Consider the following 21,806-nt stretch of genomic DNA (forward strand, 5'->3'; position numbering starts at 1 on the left):
CAATGGCTTGACGTCTAGTTGGCAGCCAGTATCAAGTGGAGTGCCCCAGGGACAGGGCTGTCCCTAGGGGCATGAATCGGGGCAATCGCCCCGGACCCTGCACTTTGGGGAGCCCCGCGAAGCTGGGTGGAGAAGCCACGGAGACTCTGCACTACAGTTGCTTGCTCCAAGTCCAGCCACTCGCTACTGTGCTACTGGGATCAGAGTGGGGGCAGGGGCCCGCATGGGCTGATTTGCCCTGGGCCCTGCACTCTGCTTGGGTCAGCTCTGCCCAGGGGTCAGTTTTGTTCAATGTCATCACTGACCTGGAAGATGGCACAGAGCGCACCCTCAGCAAGTTTGCAGATGACATTAAGCTGTGGGGGGGTAGTAGATACGCTGCAGGGGAGCGCTAGGATTCAGTGACCCAGACAAATTGGAGGGTTGGGCCAAAAGGAAGCTCATGAGGTTCAACAAGGACAAGTGCAAAGTCCTTAGGACAGAACAATCCCGAGCACCAGACAGGCTGGGGTGACTGCCTGGGCAGCAGCTCCGCAGAAAAGGACCTGGGGGTTACAGTGAATAAGCTGAATATGCGCCAGCGGTGTGTCCTTGTTGCCAAGAAGGCTGACGGCATCCTGGGCTGCATTGGTAGGCGTGTTGCCAGCAGGTGAAGGGAAGTGATGATTCCCCTCTGTTCAGCACTGGTGAGGCCACACCTGGAGTCCTGTGTCCAGTTTTGGGGGCCCCACTACAGAAAGGATGTGGACAAATTGGGGGTCTAGTGGAGGGCAATGAAAATGGTTTGGGGGCTGTGGGACATGACTGCTGAGGAGCGGCTGAGGGAGCTGGGCTTATTTAGTTTAGAGAAGAGGAGACTATGGGGGGATTTAATAGCAGCCTTCAGCCACCTGAAGAGGGGTCCAAAAGAGGATGGAGCTGGACTGTTCCAGTGGGGGCAGATGACTGGACAACGAGCACCGGTCTCAAGTTGCAGCAAGGGAAGTTGGGGTTAGATATTAGGAAGAATTGTCTCACTAGGAGGGCCGTAAAACACTGGAGCGGGTTACCCCGAGACGTGAGCGACCGTGGCCCCGGAGGCGGGGGGCAGAGGAGCTCCCGCGGGCGGCGGTGCTGGCAGCGGCGCGGGGAGCGGGCCTCCACCGGCACACGCTGCGGACACAGGCGGTGGCAGCGGAGGGGGAGGGCGGCAAGCGGGGGCGGCGCCTTTCCTCGGGGAAAAGTGCCCAGAGGGGTCGCGGACTCTCCGCCGGACCCGGCTAGACAAATAACGCCGCTGGGGCCCGTGCTGCGTAAAGCAGCGGTCGGACTCGAGGTGAGCTCCCGGGGTCCTGCCGCCTTCCCGCGAAGCCGCGTCTGAAGGCCAGGCCGGGCGGGGGACAGCAGGCACCTCAGCCCCAAGGGCCAGGCCACGGCGGTCGGGAGGGAACCTGCCCGGGTGGAGACGGGCCCGGCGCCTCCCGCGTCCTCGCCGCCCGCGCGGGCCTGAGGCGGGGCGGGGCGGGGCGGGGCGGGCCCGTGGGACCGCGCAGGGGCGGTCACACCTTGAAACTACCTGCGGGCGGGGCGGGGCGAGCCGGCGGGTTTCAGCCCTGGGCCGGGCCCGCGCCGAGCCGAGCCGAGCTGCGGAGCCCGCGGCCATGGCCCGCCGCCCGCCGCCCCCGGGCTGGTCGCTGCCGGACAGCCCCACCGCCCTCAAGTACAGCTGCGCCGCCCAGGTGGGTGCCGCACGTCCCCGACGGCGGCGCTGGGCCCCGGCCCGGCCCGCCCCGTCCAGCCGTGGCGCTCGGCGCGCGCGGGCCGGGCCTTGGCGGCGGGGGGTGCGCCCAGGAGCAGGCCCGGCGCTCCCTGGCGGGGGAGGCCTCGGGCCCCGCTTGTGCGTGGCGGGCGGCGGCCTGGCGCGGGCAGTGGCGCCCGCGTACCACAGAGGGGGTGTGCAAACAGGGGCCCGCGGCCATTTGAGGCACTCCCAGGTTCCTGCCCCGGGGTCAGGCATGTGGAGCGGGGCAGGAAGGCAAGGCAGGTTTCCGCGGTGCTGTGGTTTTAGCCCTTCCCTTGGTAAACTGCTTCGGGTTTCGGTGTCTGATCGCGGGTGTTGCCGCTCTTTCCGCACACTCTAAACGCACGGAGCGCCTTTCTTCTGCAGCAAGTCCCAGGTGGAGGCAGCAGTGCTGGCGCCGAGGCCTTTCCCCTGCGGTTGTGACGGGGGGGAAGTGTCCAGGGCCAGTTCAGCCGGCGGGGCTTACGGTCTGCTCCAAGGAGGAAGGATACAGCCAAGTGATTGTAAAACGGGTACTTGGAACAGATCTGAGCGCAAGTATTTGAGACCTTTGCTCTGCAAAGAGAAATTGTTCAACTGTCACTTGGGGAATGAATGTGAACTGTTGTGAATTGCATCAAAGTGGCTGCACCGGTTCTCTTAGATCAGATCATAGAAGCATAGAGGTCGGGTCGAAGGGACCTTGTAGATCTTCAAGTCCGACCCCCCGCCTGGGCAGGAGAAAAGACTGGACTCAAATGAGTCCAGCCAGGTTGGCATCAAGGCTCTTCTTAAAGACCCCCAGGGTAGGAGCCAGCACCACTTCCCTTGGAAGTTGGTTCCAGCTCCTAGCCGCCCTAGCTGTGAAGTAGTTCTTGCGGATGTCTAATCTAAACCTACTCTCCAATAATTTGTGTCCATTGTTCTTTGTCATGCCAGGGGGGCACTAGGGGAAACAGTGTCTCCCCCAAACCCTTCTGGTCCCCCCTAGTGAGTTTATAGACAGTCACCAGGTCCCCCCTCGGCCTTCTCTTGTGAAGGCTGAACAGGTTCAGGTCCCGTAGTCTTTCGATGTAAGGTCTGCCCTGTTGTCCCCGGATCATGCCGGTGGCCCTCCGCTGGACCCTCTCCATGTTGTCCACATCCCTCCTGAAGTGGGGCGCACAGAACTGGATGCAGTGCTCCAGCTGCGGCCTGACCGGTGTCGCATAGAGGGGGAGGATCACCTCCCTGGCTCTACTTGAGATGCACCTGCGGATGCACAACAAGCTGCGGTTAGCTCTGCCAACCGTGACCTCGCATTGTCAGCCCGTGTTCATCCTGGAGTCAGTAATGACTCCAAGATCCCTTTCTGGCTCCGTGCTCTCAAGAAGGGAGTTTCCTATTCTATAAGTGTGCTGCTGGTTTCTACCGCCTAAGTGCAGCACCCTGCACTTGTCAGTATTGAAACGCATCCTGCTTATGTCAGCCCACTCGTGTAACCTTTCCAGATTTTGCTGCAATCTTTCCCTCCCTACTAGCATGCTCACCCCACCCCAAATTTTGGTATCATCAGCGAATTTAAACAGGTTGCATTTCACCCCGTCGTCCAAATTGCTGATGAAGAAATTGAACAGCGCAGGCCCCAGGACCGAGCCCTGGGGGACTCCGCTGCCCACTTCCCCCCAGGTTGAATATGACCCATCCACCACCACCCTCTGAGTGCGACCCTGCAGCCAATCTGCAATCCATCTGGCTGTGTAGAATCAATGCCACAGTCGCCTAGTTTTTTAATGAGGATGGGGTGGGAGATGGTGTCAAAGGCCTTGCTGAAGTCTAGAAGGACTACGTCCATGGTGACACCTGCATCATAAAAGGCAATCAGGTTGGTCTGACATGACCTGCCCCTAATGGGCCGGCTTCAGGGATGATGCTCAAGGGCAACCAGCACGGCTTCATCACAGATGTGCTCCTTGAGGATCTTCTCAAAGAGTTTCCCTAGGATTGAGGTAAGACGGACGGGCCTATAGTTGCCCGGGTCCTCTCTCTTCCCTTTTCTGAAGTTCACCAATATGACCACATATTAGCACAGATCCAGGAAATGCATTGTTTCTGTGCACAGTGCAGCCTCTTTGCTGAAACCTTGGACCATAATATGGACGCCAGAGCCAAGTGCAGGTAGCTAGAATACGAGAGTCAAGGCATCAGCTGGTGACAAAGCAGGATGGCTTCACCTAGAAGTAGCAGTATATGGGAGGGCTCGTCCAGATCCACACCCATCTGTGTGTGTGGTGTGTCTGCCCTCATGCATACACATACCCACACACCTTCCTTCTCTCTTGAACTGCAGCGCTGGGGTTTAGGCTGGGGAATAGAGAACAGCAATCATTTTAACGAGACTTTGGTGTTTGCTGAAGGTAGTGCCTGGTGGCAATCCAAGAAAGGCTCTGCCAAAAGGCAGGATCACTGGCTTTTCACAAAGCAAGGAATAGGGCCTAACAAAGGGGCAAGCCCTGTGTTTTCCAGGGAGTAAGACTAGTTTTAGTTAACAAGACTCCTTTCCACCCGACTCCTGCCTGAAATGACAAGCTTGACAAACATGACTGTGAAAACGCCCTGTGTGAGCAATGCATGGGGACAGCTCAACATGCAGAGGCACAAAGGAACTTTTCATTCTTACAACTGCACGTCATGATCCCTTTCGCTGCAAACCCTGCAGAAGCAGCCACTGTCGGCAGAAAGCTTTGTGGGATGGCAGTCAGGATTTTGCCAGCTCCAAGTGTTCAGATGCTGTGAGTAGATCTCCCTTCCCAAGACGCACTAATTTGCTCAGGCATCTTGAAACTATAAGTATGAATAGTTTGGCAGGTTATAGGCCATTGGGATTGTGGAGCCAGATCAGTTGTGTGGCTGTATTGGAGCACAGAGGAGCATTTGCCCTTTTAGGGTTTGTAGTGTTTTCTACAAGACATGTTTTCAATGAGTTCATGTTTATCTCCAGGCCTGGTGCTCTTTTGTGCACGTGGAGATGCAGAAATAAAAGGAACGTCACTGATATGAGAGGGATCGTCAGGGTCAAAAAGTAATTTTCATTGCCAAGAACTGTAAAGTTTCTTCTGGAAAAGTCCAACCATGTTTCCATTGCATTCAGTTGTGGGGCAGAGAGGAAGCAGCCAGTGTGAAAACAGAAGGCCAGTTGGATGGATAGGAGCATTGGTCTGGGATGCTGGGTTGTACCCATGCTGTCCATGCAGAACAGTCAGGGTCCTGTCTTCACAGCTTCCTCCAGGAAAATCCTCCGTAGTAAATGGGATGGGATCGGTTTCATGTCTTGAGTGAAAATGGTAGCAGGAAGACTTGGCTCTGGGAGGAGTTGAACCCAGGCGTCTAAGTTGGTACAGTGTGTTCAGATGCCAGGCTTGTACTGAGTCTTGTAGCTCTTCCTTATCATGCCAGCAAGGACCCTCTCGTCTCTCATTTCCTGGAATTCCTTTGGTTAAACTCCTTCATTTTATAACAGAATTGTCCTCTAATAAGGAACTAGATAAGAAATAAAGTACTGCTAGTAGACTAGGTGCTGGCAGAGTTACTTCATGCTGGCCCTGAGCAGTGCAGCCACACACCAGGGATGTTTATCCTTAGACATTGCGTCTCCAAATGCAGTTGCTCTTATCGAAAGCTTATAAAAAGTTTATCTTAGTCCAATGTAAATGAAAATGATAACCCCTTGCAGCAGCCTCTGATAGTAGTTTGGGCAGTGTTTATGCAGGATCCGGGCACAATACTGTTATCAAGTTAATTAGGTTGAGCAGCTCTGGTGCCCTGCTGGCTCCATACCTTTCTATGCGCCTTATGCTCTAGAACCACCAGCCCCATCCCTTGTCTTTTCTTAAATTTTTGAATTCCCCACACCAGTGATTTTCATCCTTTTTTCATTTGCAGACCCCTAAAACATTCTGAATGAGGCTGTGGACCCCTTTGGAAATTTTGAGCGGAGGTGAGGTTCCCTTTGAATTGTAAGTGTGGATACTTGCATACTTTTGATTGATCATAGTCATCTTTTGTGGACCCCTTAGACAGTCTGCAGACCCCCAGGGGTCCATATACCACAGGCTTTTGGATTAGTGGATCCTTTTCTGCATTTCATGGGCTAAATCTCGTTTCATCGTTGTGCACGTAGTGGTACTTGCAGAGCCACATAATGGCAGTTGTTGCCACTTACAGGCATCTTGGATTTTGTCCCCACCCATGGGGAGCAGGGTCTCTCTGTACACACATTTGACTGAAGTAAAACAGAGGAGGAAGACAAGGGCTCAGACTCCTCTGCTTCTTGGCCCACAAGTGTAGTGGTTAGGGCACTTGCCCTGGGGTGGAGAGACCCATGTTCCAAGTCCCCTCCCACAGATGGATTTGAACCTGCTTCTTCTGCTTGCAGTGGCATGCTCTGAAACACCAGGTCAGATGCCCACTAGTTGTGGTTCCTGTGTGACAGAAATGTCCAGAAGTATTCAGAGTTGTATGCCTGCCTGGGTGATTCTGTTGAGCATAGAAGTGTAGCTCCATTTAGTTCAAGCTGTGCATTAAGTGCCAAAAATGACATGGCTTTATAAGTATCACTTGGGTGTGTTAAAGTGGAATAAGATGTAGGCCCTCTGTGAAGTGCTGCCAACTCAAGATTTTTCTCGAGTCCTGCAGTCATGCGATGGTAAAGGATTCAGGGCATATAAAAATACAGACTAAGCTCCTAGGCCTCTTGGTTTCTGAGCAGAGCTTGGAAAGGTGGTCCCCCACACTGAAGAGACTAAACATAAATATCATGATTTTGGGAAGCTTGACTTTTAAGTTGAATTGTTTATGGAATTTTGCTTAAAATGCATTAGATAGTTTGTGTGTCCTTTGTTATACATTACATAACTGAGACTTGGCCATAATACTTGTGAAGTTGGGGGAGACAGGTGAGGTGCCCAGAGGATTGGAAAAGGGCCAGCGTAGTGTTCCTCTTTAAAAAAGACAAAAAGGAAGACCAGGGAGCTGTAGACTACTTAGCCTCACCTCGATACCTAGGAAGTTAAGTCCGTTTGCAAGCAGTTGGAAGAGAAAAGGCTGATCACAAGGAGCCAGCATGGAACAAGAACAAATTGGGCTAAACAAACTTAAAGTCCTTCTTTGCCAAGATAACTAGTTGGGTGGATGGAGAGACTGCAGTAGATAGAGTGTATCTGGACTTCAGCAGTGCTTTTGACATGACTGTTTCAAACGAATTGGAAAATATGGGCTAGACAAAACTACTGTAAAGTGGCTCAATAGTCTCAAGCAAAGTGTAATTATAAATAGATTTATGTCAGAATGATAGATTTTAATTGGTGTCCTACTGGGGTCTGTCCTGGGGTCTGATTTGGGTGTTGGCATAGAAAGTTTCTTGAGCAGATTTGCAAACGACATGAAACTGGGAAGGATTGTGAACACACTGGAGGACAGGGGTGCAATTCAGAAAGATCTTGGCAGACTGGAAAGCTTGGAAAAGATGAGGTTCAAAATACAAAATGGGTTATACCTGGCTGGATGGCAGCCCTACAGAAAAGGATCCAGGAGTCTTGGCGGATCACACACTCAGTATGAGCCTACAGTGTGATGTAGCTGCATAAAAGCCAAAAGCAGTTTTGGGGTGCATCAACAGAAGCATTGGGGGCAAGACATGGGAAATGACAGTGCCTCTTTCCTTGGCACTGAGGAGGCGTCATCTAGAGTAATGTGTGAAGTTTTGGGCTCCACATTCTTAAAAAGACATGGAAAAGTAAGAGAGTCCAGAGGTGGGCAGCAAAAAGGATAAAGGGTCTGGCAGGGAAGTCATATGAGGAGAGGCTGAGGGAAATAGGCATGTTCAACTGGTGGAAAATGTGCAGAAGAGGGGACATGATAGCAGTCTTCAGGCATCTGAAGGACTGCCATAAAGGAGGAGAACAGCCTTTTTCTCTTGTTGCAGAGAACAGGGTACAGACAAATCACTTGAAGTTGCAGTGAAGGAGGTTGAGATCAGATATCAGGAAACAGTGGAAAAAACTGGCTGGGGAAGTTGTGGAATCTCCATCACTTGGGGTCTTCAAGCCGAGGTTGCGTGAACATTGGTCAGGGATGATCTAGGAGTAACTGGGCCTGTGCTCTGCTATGGGTATTTCCCTTGCTTTGTTGGTTGCCACATGGGGCCAGGAAGGATTTGTTTTTCTCTTGCTGCATGCATCAAGAGTTTGGGGGGTTTTTTGTGGGGGGAGGGCAGGGGAGTTTGCCTTCCTCAGAAGCATTTGGTATTGGCTGCAGCCAAAGCTGGGCATTTAGATTGGGACATGCCAGTGCTCCTGCTGGGACTAAAACCTGGAGGCTGCTGGTTAGAGGGTCTTCCCCTCCACTCAGTGCAGGTTGATCACTGTATTTGGAGTCCGGAATGAATTTTCCTCCATTGTCAGATTGGTAAGGACTGTGGGGGTTTTTGTCTTCCTGTGTAGCGGGCGTCATCCCCTTCTTCCTTGTATCTCTTGAGTATATTTTAACAGTCCTCACAGCAGCAGGATCTTGGCCACTGTTGTCCCCGTTTTACCTCTGGCAGCTTAGGGTGCTATGCCTTGTGGCCATGTGTCAGGGTTGACTCTAGTTTTACTAGTGGATTATATGTAAAATGGATTAGATAGCGATGATCCTGCCTCAGGCAGGAGTTGGGTGACCCAAAGAAGTCCCTTCCAGCCCAACTTTTCTGTGATTTTTATGAAAATGTCAGCCTGATCTTTAAAGCTGTAATGCGGTATCGTTGGGTGTTTCAGTGCTGAGACAATGAAAAGCGATAATTCAGTTTAGATTTAGTTAGTAGCTACTTTCTAATGCTCGGATACGACATCCTGATTCCCTCCTGGCATATGGATGTTACAGGGAAGTATTTCGGGTGAGATCTCTTCCAGAGCAGCTCACGGACGGGATTGGGCGGCACAGTTGCCATTGAAATTAAATTAATGTTTATTCTGAAACACGGCCCTCACCGAGTTATTAATCCAAAAGCAGCGTGTAACGTCACTGGGCGAAACTCTGAAAATCTTGGATGTATTTCTATGGAAAGGCCGCTTTAAAACCTGTTCCTGTTTTGATTTGACAAGGCAAGGCCTGTGGTCTTATCTCTGCTCTCATAAAATCAAGGGGCATTTGCCATTGCTCCTGCTCAAGTTGCTGGCAGGCTCAGATCTCAGGTACAGAGCTGGATGTCATCTCTTTGAGCTTCAGTCAGTCTCTTGCGTGTGTGGCAGCTAAAAGCTCAATCTGTGTGCTCACAGAACCGGCTCATCCAGGCTCTGAGAAGCGAAGGGTTGACCGAGGTGATGCCGTTGTTGTTCCTCCCCGTTCTGGCGCTCGCATCCTGACTGCGCATGTGACATTTTACAGCTGCTTATGAAACCCGAGGTGTGGCTGGGCTTCAGGCTTCTGGATGCACAGGCTGGCAGTGGAAGTCTTTAGTCAGATTCAAAAGCCAGCGTCAGTCCAGTGACCTCACTCAACCAGATGGGAGCTCCCCCGTTCTCTCCTTGGCCTACCCACATTTGCTAGGTGCCAGTCCCAACTCTTCCTTCCCGCTGCAGTGTTTGATTTTGCTACTTGGGTAAGTTGCATCTCGGGTTCTTGCAAGTGTATTCAGATGAGGAATGGAGGGAAGAGATGCTAGCAACACCCAGGCCTTGATGGGGATGGATCCTTGAACGCTGGGGATTGCTAGGCTGGCTCGGACCATGCTGGCTCCATACCTGGTGTGCATTTCCTCCAGCTCCCGCGCTGCTTAGTCCAGTGATCCTCAACCAGAGCGCCACGGCACCTTGAGCTGCTTTGAGATCCTTTCAAGAGCAGTGTTGTCACCACACAGTCAACACTGTTAGGCACGCAAGCATGATTCACAAAATTAACCCAGGGATTTCAAATAGGAATCCGTGCTGCTATTTTTCTGTGGTCAAAAAATGAATGAAAAGAGCTGGCATTTTCCAACCGGTGCCTTGAGTCTAATAAAGTTGAGAAGCACTGGCTTAGCCAGTGGCAGTGCTGTGACAGAGGTGACAAAGCCTCTGTTAGGTGCCACAGCTTGGCTAGCACTGGAGGAAAAAAAACATTGTTGCTAATGGGGTGCAGTTGTATATGGCCTGATAGCAGGGAAACCAAGGATCAAATTGTGTTCAGCATCAGTTCAGAAAAAGGAGTTAAGAGCTGCTGTGGCGGCAACCCCCTTCCCTTCCCTCCCCCCCCCCCCGGTGCTGTCCTCCCTCGGGCACCTGGTGCTAGATAGACCGAGATCTCCAGGTGAGACTGCTGGGAAGTGTCTTGTGGTGTTGTAGCACCCTGGAGCCTCAGTCATGGCACAAGACCCCCCTGGTGCCAGTGTTGTACAGGCGCAGACCACAGCGCCCATCTGCATGAGTAATGAGAGGCGCCGCAATGTGAGTTTGAATGCCTGACGCTGTCCCCGAGCTGAACCGACTTCCCAGCCCCACCGTTCGTTCACTTCCTGGCTCGGTCTTCCTGATCGCCTCCTGCCCTGCAGCTTCTGTGGTGCAGCAGCCAAACAAGCCTGAACCTGCAGGCTGATCTGAGGTGCTGCTCCCACACGACCAGGTCTGGAGAGGTGCAAGATAACCCTTCTCCAGGGTACTTCAGATTCCCACCACGGATGGATTGAGGAGGGGGGCTGAGCCCTTTCTGGGGTTCAGGAATGGGTGTCCTGGGGGTGGGTGCAGACCTTGGGTGGAGTAACATAGCGCCAGCAGCAGCATAATGCCAGACCATGGCTTTTATCATGGAGCGCCCAGTGGTTTGGGTGAGGGTTGCTGTGGGGGCACTGGGTGATGGGAGAGGCCAAGCAATAAGCATTGGCCCAAGCCTTCCTCACCAATGGGATGGTTTTTCCAGTGTCTGCAGGACGAATGTGCTAGAGGATGACTGCTGCTCTAGCCCTGCCACTTGAGTCTGCCTGTGGCTGAGTTGGGGCTTTCCTACCTTGCTGGGACTCAGTCTCTCATCCCTCCCTCCCACCCTCTGCTTCTGTTCCCTGCTGTCTGCCTGACTGGGATGGTACCAAAGTGCTGTGCTGGTAAAGGACCTGGAGATAGGATCTTCCTGTGTAGGGCTGCAGGTTTGAATCCTGGCTGGGGGTAGGGCATCAGCTTGCCAGTATTGTAACGCTAAAGAGTTTTTGTGCTTTTTCATGAAAAGCAGCAGAGGAAGGGACGGAGAGCAAAAACTCACTCTGTTCCTGTCGCTCAAGCTGGGGGTGGGTCAGGTGTGCAGGAAGGCCCATTGACAGCCTCAGACCTGCACAGCTTTGCACACACCTCTTGCCTGGGTTGCTCATTGTGTTTGGTTTCCAGCTCTGGATGTTGCCATTTGGCCACTCGGAGTAGTATGAGAACAGCAGGGGTAGGGCAGCCTCTGATTCCCCGACTCCAAAAGCACAGCCCCGTATCACTTGCACTGAAGGACTCTTGCCATTCTCTGCTAGCAATATAGGGCCCATGCCATGTAGCTGAGCCTTTCTAATCCTGTGCAAGAGAGGACAGAGGTGCACACATGTGTGCCAGGCAATTAATTCCTGTCCCCCCTGGTGAGGGTAGATGTACTGGTCGAGCAGGGGCTACCTGGGCTTGTAGTCACCCAACCTTTTGGGGAGGAGAGGATGGTGCCTGTGGGCAGAGCTCTGCTGTGTTGCCCTGCCCACAATGCTCCTGCCGGCTGGTGAAGCAAGTGCCCGTGATCCTCTGCACATCTGAGTCACCATAGTGATGCCGCGCCATGCTCCGCACGCAGCACCAGCTGTCAGCAGGAAGGGGGAACCCCATCCATTCCCCTCTGCAGTCTGATACCTCCACTTCTCAGTGCATGCCTCCCAGGGCAAGGACCTGCCGTGCCTGCCTCTCCCACATGCCCCACGTGCTCCTGGGTTCATGGCTGGCAGCATTAGTCACTGCTGCACCATCCAGTTCGACCAGATTGTATTTTTAGACAAGAATCACATCAATCTGCTAGCTCCTGGTGTGGGGAGGCTCTTCACTCTGAGAGCTACCCTCCATGCCAAACACTGCAGGGAAGTGAGCAGCCAACGCCAGGGGAGAAGCAACTGCCCCATGGCTGTTTCACCCCTTAGCGCCGGGCAGCAGGAGCTGGGGTGCTGCTGGTGCTTGGGGTGTGCAGCCTTGCTCTGGTCTCAGCTGTCTTAATCAGTACACGGAAGCAGGAAAGCTGTGCTCCTCCCTAGCATGCTGCCTGCTTGAGTGATGTCCACTGGGCCAGGCAGAGAAATTATAGCCCAGCTTCTGGCTTCCCTGCTCAGTACCACAAAGCCCCCGTCCCCTGCCAGAGCTGGGACTGGCACCCAGGGTCCGGGCTCTCGGTCCCCTCTGTTCCAGCCCATGCAGCCTGCAGTGTCCCCCTCTCCAGTACTACTACGTAATGCTCACTTGCCATAAAGATTATCACTAGGGATGGATGAAAGACACAGAAGGTGCATGTGTTGCACCACAACTGGCTGCGTGGATGGGTGCTCTTGTAATGGATGAACCAAATCCAGAGCCCCTTCCACGCAGGCTGCCTTCATGAGGCTGCCGATCACTCAGGAGGGCTTTAGGATCACTGTGCTCTGTCTGTTTTATGTACAGCTGGGCACCTCCATCATTAATGTATATGTCCTCATACTGCCACTATGAAGCAGGGCAGCGCTTTGGCCTGCTGGTCCTGATGGCGGAGAGCCCCAGAGGTTGACCTGCTTGAGGCCATGGCCACTGTGATGGAGCAGGGGATTGAACATCTGTCTCCTGAGTCCCTGGCTAGTGCCCTGCAGGACTTGGCCGTTGTCTCCCTCGGTCATAAGGATTGCAGAAGCATGGGGATTGCACAATCACTTGCTCTCTTTCCTTTGGTTTCCCCATTTGTGAAATCAGAATAATCCCCGCTGCCAGAGAGCAATAAGGGTGGGATTTTCTAAGCAGCCCAGTGGAGCCAGATGCCTTGCTCCTAATCCCCTTAGGCTGTTTTTGTAAAGATTGAGACTCCTGAATGAAAGCAGTACAGGGCAAGGGCTTCAGGAGAGTAAAACGGGACTTGAGGAGTGAGGCTGAGAGGGTGCATTTGTGTCCTGTGCCCGAGGATCAGTGTCTGGGAAATGCAGCACGGTTCCTTGCTGAGCCAAGTGATGGCTCCCTCTAGTCGGGACATGCAGTGTCACCTGGTCTGAGATCCATTATCTGATTTCTCCATCAGATGACTGCTGCCCCTTAAATAATTTGCTTTGTTTGCTCCCACCCTGTCACAGACTGCTGCAGCCTAACTGGATGGGTTAATGCACCAGTGTGAAGCCTGCTGCTGCTGGGACCCAGAGGAAGTCTCTAGGATGATGTGGGGGGGACAAGGAGAAACTGGAAGCAAATGAGTCAAATCCAGGCAGCACATCAAGGGCAGCTTCTGAGTAGAGAATTGTATTGGAACAGTTTCCCTGATGGGGGATTTGTAACCCTTGTGTGTGGACACACAATCCTGGAGAATCTGGGTAAAAAGCAGGTACAGGAGACAGTCTGAAATCATCTGTAATGTTTGTAATGCTTATATGACCTCCTTGGGGAGTGTCTCAGCTGCAGTGATGGTTGTAGTGGCAAAGGGAAGATTGTTCCCTACCGTGTATGTCATTTTGCATGATTGTGTAAGTGTGGGGATGAGATCTAGGTCTCTAATTTTTGTCATCCTGGGACTCTTATGCTCAGCAATGTCCTGTACCATTAGGAGCTGCTGAATTCTGCCTAGTTCTGCTTTGGGGGCCAGTGCGCTGAAGAGGCTACTTCAGAGGGAGCACGTCCCTGTGAATGACAGCACACCCTTGGGAGATGGCCCTCCAAGGATCTCTGAATGCAAACCTGAGAGTAGGCTCTGTGATCTGATCCAGTCTCTGCCAGAGCTGTGATGAGGAGGGTGGGTTTGACTGCCAGGCTTTGATTGAAGCCTACCTCTGCCAGCACCTGGCATGAATTAGTGAGGCTTCTGCCCTCAAAATCCTCTAGCTTGCTAGGGATGCCGTGTGCCATATATTCTAAACCTTACGTTATGCAGGTCCTAGTTTGAGATCAGATCTGTGGGGTCCGGACCCACTAGCAAGTAAGATCAAGGACTCAAAACAGGATGAGGGGAGAGGAGCTTTACTGTAACGACAAATTGTTTGGTTTGTGGGTTTTCTAGTCTCGTTTTTCCTCTGTCATGCTGCTATTTGCACGTGGCCTTTTCCTTCCTGTTTAATCACTGGCATCTACAGAGGAATCAGTGGCATTGGTGCCCAAGTTCCCAGTGGCCCCGCGTGTCGGGGGCAGCATGACAAGCGAGCAGGGTCTGTCTCTGTCTCGGGTAACCCACTGACTGACTGTGACTCCTCACCGATGAGCAAACGCACCAGCTGTGACACAGCCAGCAGCAGGTTTCTGTCGTGCAGCTTGAAGCTGAGTTGCCAGGACATTCACTGAGGTAGAACAGGGGAAACCAGCCATGGGTTATGCAACAGCTGGCTTGCAGCTGGATAGGCGGAGAAGTGTACAGCAATAACCCACTCAGGGTTATTGGACCTCACTCCCAAGGCTGCTCCTTTGGCCAGGTCAGTGCTGCTTCCTTGACAATCCCAGGACTGGTGCTGAGGAAATAATCCCTGTTCACTCGCCCCTGCTTCTCACATAAGCAGCAAATGTGGCATGGAGCAGTGCTGACCACGTGCCCCATGGCTTGGGCTTGGCTGTGTGGGCAGGGGGAGCAGCTCGCTGGGCCATATTTCCTCAGCAGCAGCCCCACGCTCAGCAGAAATGCAGGGCAGATCTAGTCCGGAGTAATACATTTAGATCGTAAGGTCTTTGGGGCAGGGGCCAGCAGCAGCAGCAGCGAGCTTTGCATCCTCTTCATCTTTCTTCAAATTGTTGACCTTTTCAAGGTAGTTCCCTTGCGTCATTGAGAACGCTGTCTTGATTTCCTTTGTATTCGAAATGCACATTTATTTGCAGAATTGTGCCACTTCCTCTGTTTGACCCTTCAATTCTAGTTTCTGTTTTCCTTGTAGTGGAACTGTGATAATTTATTTGCTCTGCTGTTACTGATGAGCCTTTTTTTTTTCTTTTTGCTTCCTTGTATCCTTTAAGGTACAAGCTCTGTATCTAATTATTTTTTCTCCAGGGTCGTTGTCTGGATTATACTCTAATGCATTACTACAGCTGAGATCGTTGTGGGGTCTTGGTCTGTGCTGGAGGCTTTGAAGTAATTACTGAAATAACTTGCTGGTGATCCTTCCAGGGGAGGAAGATTGGCAGACCTCTGGTATTGCTGCTGGTTTTCCCCAGGGCTCAGTGTCCCAAGGCGAGGAGAGGCTGGGAGTGCCCATGGAGCCTGGGTCCTCTGCCTTACACAACGGTGCCACTGGGGCTCTTTACTGTGATACCTGCCCTGCAGGGAGAGCAGGGCTCTCCTAGGGGGAATTCAGCCTTGTTCAGCAGAGTTAACCCAGCAGGCAAGTAGACATTTAAATGGCTGCGAGACAGCAGGTTGTGCCCAGATCTCGTGTTTTCAAAGCAAATGTGTAAACTCCCCTGCCCATCCATGAGCCCCACAAGCATGTTCTTTGCTGTAACCAGGAGCACTAGGAAAGTTTGAGAGGCACAAGAGGAGTATAATTTCTCCCACGGGGCTCTTGACAATGTTAGCAGTGGGTCAAATGCATTTTCCTTGCGGTAATCTGAGATGTGCCATTTAAAAAAGGCTTTTGTGGGCAGCATCCTGTGCTGTACTAGAGCTAGTTTTGGTGGGGAGTTCAAAGCTCCCAGCTGACTCTGATTCTCTCCCACCTCTAGGTTACCAGAGCTGGGCTGGCAGGCTCATGGGAAGAGGGTTTCTTGGGAGATTTTTGGGAATCCTGAGAGAATAGTGTTGCCTTCCCAAAGCACTTAAAGATTATGAGTCAGTCCCCAAGCACTCTTGAAACTGGTTTTACAATCATGAGTTTTTTGCTTGTTTTTTTTTTTTAAATAACTTTTGAGTGAGTTGTGTTCTGGGCCTGTGTTTCCCAGCTCTTCTCTGCAGGCTGGATAATTTGTTTCATTTAGATGAGAACTCAGACTGCCTATAATACAGCTGTAGCAGTGGGGGCTTTAGAAAAAACAGTAGGTAACAAAACAACACTTTTGCCATCCCTTTTGGTTGTGCATCAGCCCTGTAAGGATGACATTTTTCTTTGCTGCATTTTTCTTGATTATAGCCAGATATGGACAATAAAGAGTGATGTGGGGTTTTTTTGGAACAGGCAAGAAGTTTTGTTTTATGGGGGTTTTTGTCCAGCCTTATTCATTTGCCCATTAAACTAGCTCCTTTGGTGATAGTTAGGTCTGTCTTCAGGTTTCTTTTTGTCATAGTATTGACGCAGTGTCTGGGTATAGCAGTGCTGGATGGCAGTGCTTTTGTGATTCTTCTGCTCCTCTCCATGTTTTGGTGAGTACCACTATGATAAAAAATTCGCAGCCAAAGGGGTGCCCAGACCAGGGCTATTGCAACCATTTCTGAGAACTGATGGAGGTGCCATTGGTTAGATCAGACTCTTACAGCTTTCTATTAATTGCGTGCATCTGATGCTGGGGCTATCCAGTCTGGCAGCACCTGATGAGGATGTTAACGGTGCTAGAGGCTGGCGATGGTTTTCAAGTGACCGTTTTAATAAGCGCTTACAACCGGTTCTCAACAGATCTGGAGTAAGACCTGTTCCTTGACCTGGGCAGTTTATGCTGGAAGGCAGACGAGGCAGCGGTGTAGGAGAGAGGGTGTCCGGAGGTTGCCCAGGCAGAATGGAAAGTAAGAAAATCCTGGGAATGGGGAGGCAAGAGCTCAGGAAGCAGAGACTGGTGGCTGTTTGGTAAGTGAAGCAGGGAGCAAGAGCATTATGAAGAGTTACCAAGTGCAGATGCATAGGGCTTGTTTGCAAGGGGACACTCTTAATGTATATATAGAGAAGAGTTAAACTACAGCCCCTTCACTCTGGAGCTGGGAGCAGCCACACAGGGGTTTAAACAGCATTATGTGCCTTGACTTGCCGTTTAGTTGATTTGTCCTTCCTTGCCTGAGTGCCCCTGTGTAGGCCTGGGGGAGGGGGGAAGAGGTTGCGTAGGCCTTCGAAGGGGAGGTGCTTTTGTCTCATGTGGGAACTTCGTGTGTGGGTGATAAGCGAGAGAGGGAAGTGGGTTTCATGGCTGTATTCTGAGCCTGAGTCTGCAGAAGCGAGAAGCAGGGCAGACAGGCAGGAGGAGCTTACAACGATGGCGATAAAGGGTGATGCAGACGTGCAAGAGGGGATGGTAAGCAAGACCAGTTACTTGGTACCTTCAACCTGACAGCTCTTCTCAAATCACATGCTTTCAGCACAGGCTTGCAGCCCTTTTTTGGTGAGCAGCGGGTCAGCTGTCAGTGCACAGGTCTCTGCTGGGGACTGGTAATTCAGCTGTAGAACTGTGGCCCCAAAGTCGGGCCCTTCTGAAAGATGCCCTGAGACTCTGAATGCCCCCTCCTAGCATTGAGACCCCTGTTGTCTTTCAGGAGACCTTGCTGTGCAAGAGGCAGCCCCGAAAGCATGGGACTCCTTGAGTATCTGTCTGGGAGGAAAATGCACAGGTTGTTCCTGGTTCCTCAGGGCCAGACGAGCCTGCTTGGGGGTGGAGGGTGGGGTGGCGGCGGGCTGGCATTGCTGAAGCTGGGAGCAGGGCTGTGAGACAGTGAAACTGTATGTGGCTAGAGCTCTGCTGTGCGCGGCGCCGAGTTGCAAGCGTCTCCCCCATGCCCTCGGTTTCTGGCTGTTCAGGCTGCTGGTGAGTCGGGCCCTGAAGCTCCTTTGTGACCATGTCCCAGCGCCTAAGGAGCGATGTTTGTTCCCCGCATGAATGAGCGGCGTGGTTCGGCTGCTGCGCTTGCTGGGAGGGCACGTCTGCTCGGAGCTTGGCGCCTGCCGCGTGCCAGCTCCAGTCTGCCTGGCCGAAGCCTGGCTAAGGCTGCAGCTTGGCTCCTGGCGTCTTTGTCTTGGGCACACCTGATAGCAGGAACTCGGAGCCGTGGGTCCGGCCCTCTTCTCGCTGGCTGTGACTGTAGGCACGTCTTCCTGGTGCCTCCCTTTCTCCATCTGTAGAAGAGGCTGACACTTGCCTGCCTTTGTGTCTAAGACTGAAGCCTCACGAGTGCGCTTGGATACGTCTGGTGCTTTTCTCGGCGGGCCTCGCACTGCTCTGAACCCCTTCAGCACTGCCCTGAGCGACAAGGCCAGCTTCTGTTGTGTGTCGTTCAGCTTCTCCATTGTCCTTTCTCCAGGGCAGAACTGTGCTCTGCGAGTAGCGCTTTATCTTTACCTGTATGTGCTACTCTATTCACGGTGGTGAAGGCGGGTGGAAGACGTGCTCCTGGCACCAGAGCAGGAGCTGGGGAGGGCCCTGGTTCATGTCAGACGCTGGAAGCCGGGGCAGGGACAGAGCCTACCCTCATGCTGCAGCTGTCATTGCGTTAAGCCTCTGACATCTAAATGTCCCTGTGCTCCTGAGAGAGTGACTGCCCTGCCCAGAGTCACCAGGTGCAGTGGAGATGGGACCCAGGTGTCCTGGCTCCTCGTTCTTGCGTCCCTCGTCCTTGGACCAATATAATAGCCAGGCCTTGCCCAAAATGGATCTGCTCAACCTCCCCGGCTTCATCTCTTCAAGAATCAGTTTGGCACATGCTTAGCCCATCATTTCCTTTTGCTGGCATAGGACCAACTTGCCCTCTCCGGGTTGTGCCAGGGCTGCTTGAATTCCTGTTGGGGAAGTTGGCTGATTCGCCTGATTACTAGAAAGTTATTTATAGCTCGGTGTGTCTGTATGCCAGGCTGGGAGTGATGCATAGGAGTGACGTACATTTTCCTCGGTTGACTTCCTGTTCCAGTTTTACCAGGTTGAAGACAATGTTCTTGGAACGGTTGTGGTCTGTATTCCTGGCAGTGCTGCTCCCTACTGGGCTGAGTGTTCCTGGTCCCCTGGCAGAGCTCATCTCAGGGACCTGCTCAGTGTACGTGTGCATGATTGTTAGCCAAGAATTGTGATATCTGTATTTTGCAGCCAAGGGTCCTTGCAATGACTTAAAGCCCCTGGGGTTACTTTAACTCTAAAGATTAGTGGTAAGGGAGCACTTGCTTTCTGTGCGTTTCAGATACTGCGTTAACATTGCACAGGGGGCTGTTGATGTAAGGAGAGAAGGGCAGTTAAACGCACCCTGGGCGGTGGGCGCCAACGTGCAATGAGTGAGGTGGTGCGAGTTGGCAGCAAAGCCAAGCTTTGAACTTGTATGTTCCAAATTTCAGCTTCGTGGCTTTGCTCACATCCACCTTTTCTCATGCACTTGCTGTAGGAATGAGCTTCCCTGCTCAGTGTTTCAATTTCCCTTCTAGGAAATGAACAACCTGGAGGAAGGGGTGGAGTTCCTCCCCACCATGAATCCCAAGACAGTGGAGAAGCGTGGCCCAAAACGATGGGTGGTGGTCACCACTGTGCTCATTGCTATCTTTCTCGTCTCCCTCCTGGTTGGCCTGTTGGTTTGGCACTTCAAATGTGAGTGTAACACTTCCCATCCTAACACCAGAGGAAGACCACATGTCCTATATCAGGCCCCTACAGTACAGGTTCTCCCATGGCCCCCGATGCCTCCAAGTCTGGGAGTACTTAGATTATACTGATGAGCAAACTGCGTACAGCTTGCACCTAGTGGTACCTGGGGTTCCAGCCTAGAGTAGGGCTCTGTTGTACAATGCAGCGTGAGAGCTGACTTCTCCCCAGAGAGCTTGCAGTTTGAGCTCCTTTCGGGATCTGTATTCCTCTGTGAGCAGAGTGGTTGTAGCTCATTGTAGCTCTCTCTGGGGCAGGGTGGTAGCAGCACTTGTGTAGTGGAAGGCTTTGTAGCTGAGTTACCAGGTGGTGTGGGTGGGACTGTCTGTGGTTAGAGCAGGAGGCTGGGGACCAAGATGCCTAGGTACTCTTCCCAGCTCTGCCGTTGGCCTTTTGTAAAACTTGCTCTAAAATCTGGGCCCGAACCAAGGATTTTGCTTAGGAGAATGACATCAACTCAGTACTGGAGCTGAAGGGAAAGGAAGCAGGGAACGCCATGCCCCTAGCTCCAGCTCTCAGGCTGCCATCAGCATGCAGGTCAGGGCCTAATCGCCACCTGACATCCTCTCTCTTTCCAATTGCATCTTCCAGATCGAAACGTGCCCATCCAGAAGGTTTACAACGGCCACCTCCGGATTCTGAACTGGAACTTCCTTGATGCCTACGAGGACTCCAGCAGCCCCGAGTTTGCCATGCTCTCCAAGAAGGTGAAGAGCACGGTAAGGCACTGCCTCCTTCCTCTGGGGCTGCCCCAGGGCTGGGGGGAGGCTCCGTTGTCACTGCCGCTTAGGGTTATGTCCTCTACATTGTGGTCCTTTGTCATTTTCTCCCCTGAGATCCTCAGTCTTATGCTGAAGTCCTGGTACCACCCACTGAGCTTGGTGAGCTGTTAGCCAAGCTCAGAAATGTGGAAAGGGCAATGGGTGTGTCTCTTAAGTGTTTACAGGATGCCCTCCCAAACCTCTGGTCGTTGCAAATGCCTCAAACAGCTGCCTTCAGCCCCTGACTGCTTTTTAGAGCTCTAAATACAGACTCAAGGGCCTACCTTTAAGCACCCATGCTCTGAAGCTTGTTAACCTGACTGTGCCTTTAATATTCAAGGTCTTTGGGAATTGTCCATTCATGCATTTTTTTTTTAAAGCTGCTTTTCTGCATATTTGAATGTGTTTCTATTACATTGCTTAGGTTGAGGAGATCTACATGAGCAATAAAAATATCAGTTCTTATCACAAGGAGACACAAATAACTGCGTTCAGGTGGGTGCTGTACCCTGAGCCCATGGGTGGGTGCATGGGAACACAAGTTTGGTCCCCCTTGAAAGGAGGAGAAGTTAATAGTCACTCTCCTGGGTTGTCATAGAGCACATTTATCTCGATAGCTGTACCTGGAAAAGTCACAGCTGTTGCTGCAGTAGCCTTTTATTTTCCCATACTTGGAAAACCCCCAGTGAAACTCCCCTTTATTTTAGATCATGGAAAAGCAGTGAAAGAGAACACTGTGTAGTCTAGAAGAGAGAGCATGGTGCACATGTCTCCTTCATCACATGCTACATGAGAATGGAAACACAATGGTAGCTTACTCTGTCAGGCTCACAGAGCAGCAACAGACTTGCTCAGTGCTCTCTTGCCATCAACATTGCTCTTGTCTAAAGACTCTGGGTGTGGAGAGAGGCAGCAAGGTCTCCAGCGAGCTCAGTGTGGCAGAGACCTTCCTTGATGAGAACTCCAGCTGTGCACGTTCAGCTTACTTACTTAGCTGATCCAAGACCTCCTCTCCAGAGCTGGATTGATCAGTGGACCCACTGATCAGTTGAGGACAATGTCCTTGTTCTCCACCTCCTGCTGTTTGTTCTCCTTCCCATGGCCTGCACGCTGATACCATGTGTCCCCCTTTTTCCTTGCAGTGAAGGCAGTGTCATTGCCTATTACTGGTCGGAGTTCATGGTTCCAAAATGCAAGGCAGAGGCACTGGATAGAGCCATGGCTGACAAGCAGAGTCTGATGCAAATGTTGACCTTCAAATCACGGAATCCGGTGCTAAAAGTGGAGTCAGTGGTTGCTTTCCGTGAGTCCCAGCATCCTTCTCTGCTTCAGTGTAGGGGCATGTGCAAGACGGAGATGACTTCTGCTTTGCAAGGGGCAAAGGTCCATGATTAGGCAAGCCCTGCAGGACCTTGGAGGGATGGTTTCTAGAGGCAGAGCACTACTGCTCAGTGGGTGGCCGCCCTTGCTGCGTGGGAGAGCTGACATGGTCTGTGTAGGAGCCGTGTTGTGGGAGAGTAGCAGCCCTAAAAGGCTTTAGGGGTGAGGCCTGGGGAGGAAGCAGGACTTTGTTCCTTTGGCTTGGGAGGCTTCGTGTGGGAGAGAGGAGAATCTCTC

General features: G+C 52.2%; 1 protein-coding gene across 3 annotated transcripts in view; it reads left to right on the forward strand.

Moving 5' to 3' along the window:
- The first annotated feature begins 1,533 nt into the window (after positions 1 to 1,533).
- The window catches only part of ST14 (ST14 transmembrane serine protease matriptase), a 36,171-nt gene continuing 15,898 nt past the window's right edge, over positions 1,534 to 21,806 (forward strand). The window contains exons 1-6 of one of the 3 annotated variants that reach the window (XM_090027106.1): positions 1,637 to 1,718; positions 5,681 to 5,735; positions 19,215 to 19,374; positions 20,020 to 20,147; positions 20,614 to 20,684; positions 21,332 to 21,492. In XM_090027106.1, coding sequence (XP_089883232.1) covers positions 19,218 to 19,374; positions 20,020 to 20,147; positions 20,614 to 20,684; positions 21,332 to 21,492 — 517 coding nt within the window. In that variant the 5' untranslated portion in view covers positions 1,637 to 1,718; positions 5,681 to 5,735; positions 19,215 to 19,217. Of the gene's footprint in view, positions 1,719 to 5,680; positions 5,736 to 17,055; positions 17,110 to 19,214; positions 19,375 to 20,019; positions 20,148 to 20,613; positions 20,685 to 21,331; positions 21,493 to 21,806 lie in introns of those variants that run through there. The other 2 variants (XM_090027104.1, XM_090027103.1) reach the window with 2 other exon arrangements.

Source organism: Crocodylus siamensis, chromosome 14, assembly GCF_052110815.1.
Source record: "Crocodylus siamensis isolate JL-2025a chromosome 14, ASM5211081v1, whole genome shotgun sequence".
Classification (NCBI taxonomy): domain Eukaryota; kingdom Metazoa; phylum Chordata; order Crocodylia; family Crocodylidae; genus Crocodylus; species Crocodylus siamensis.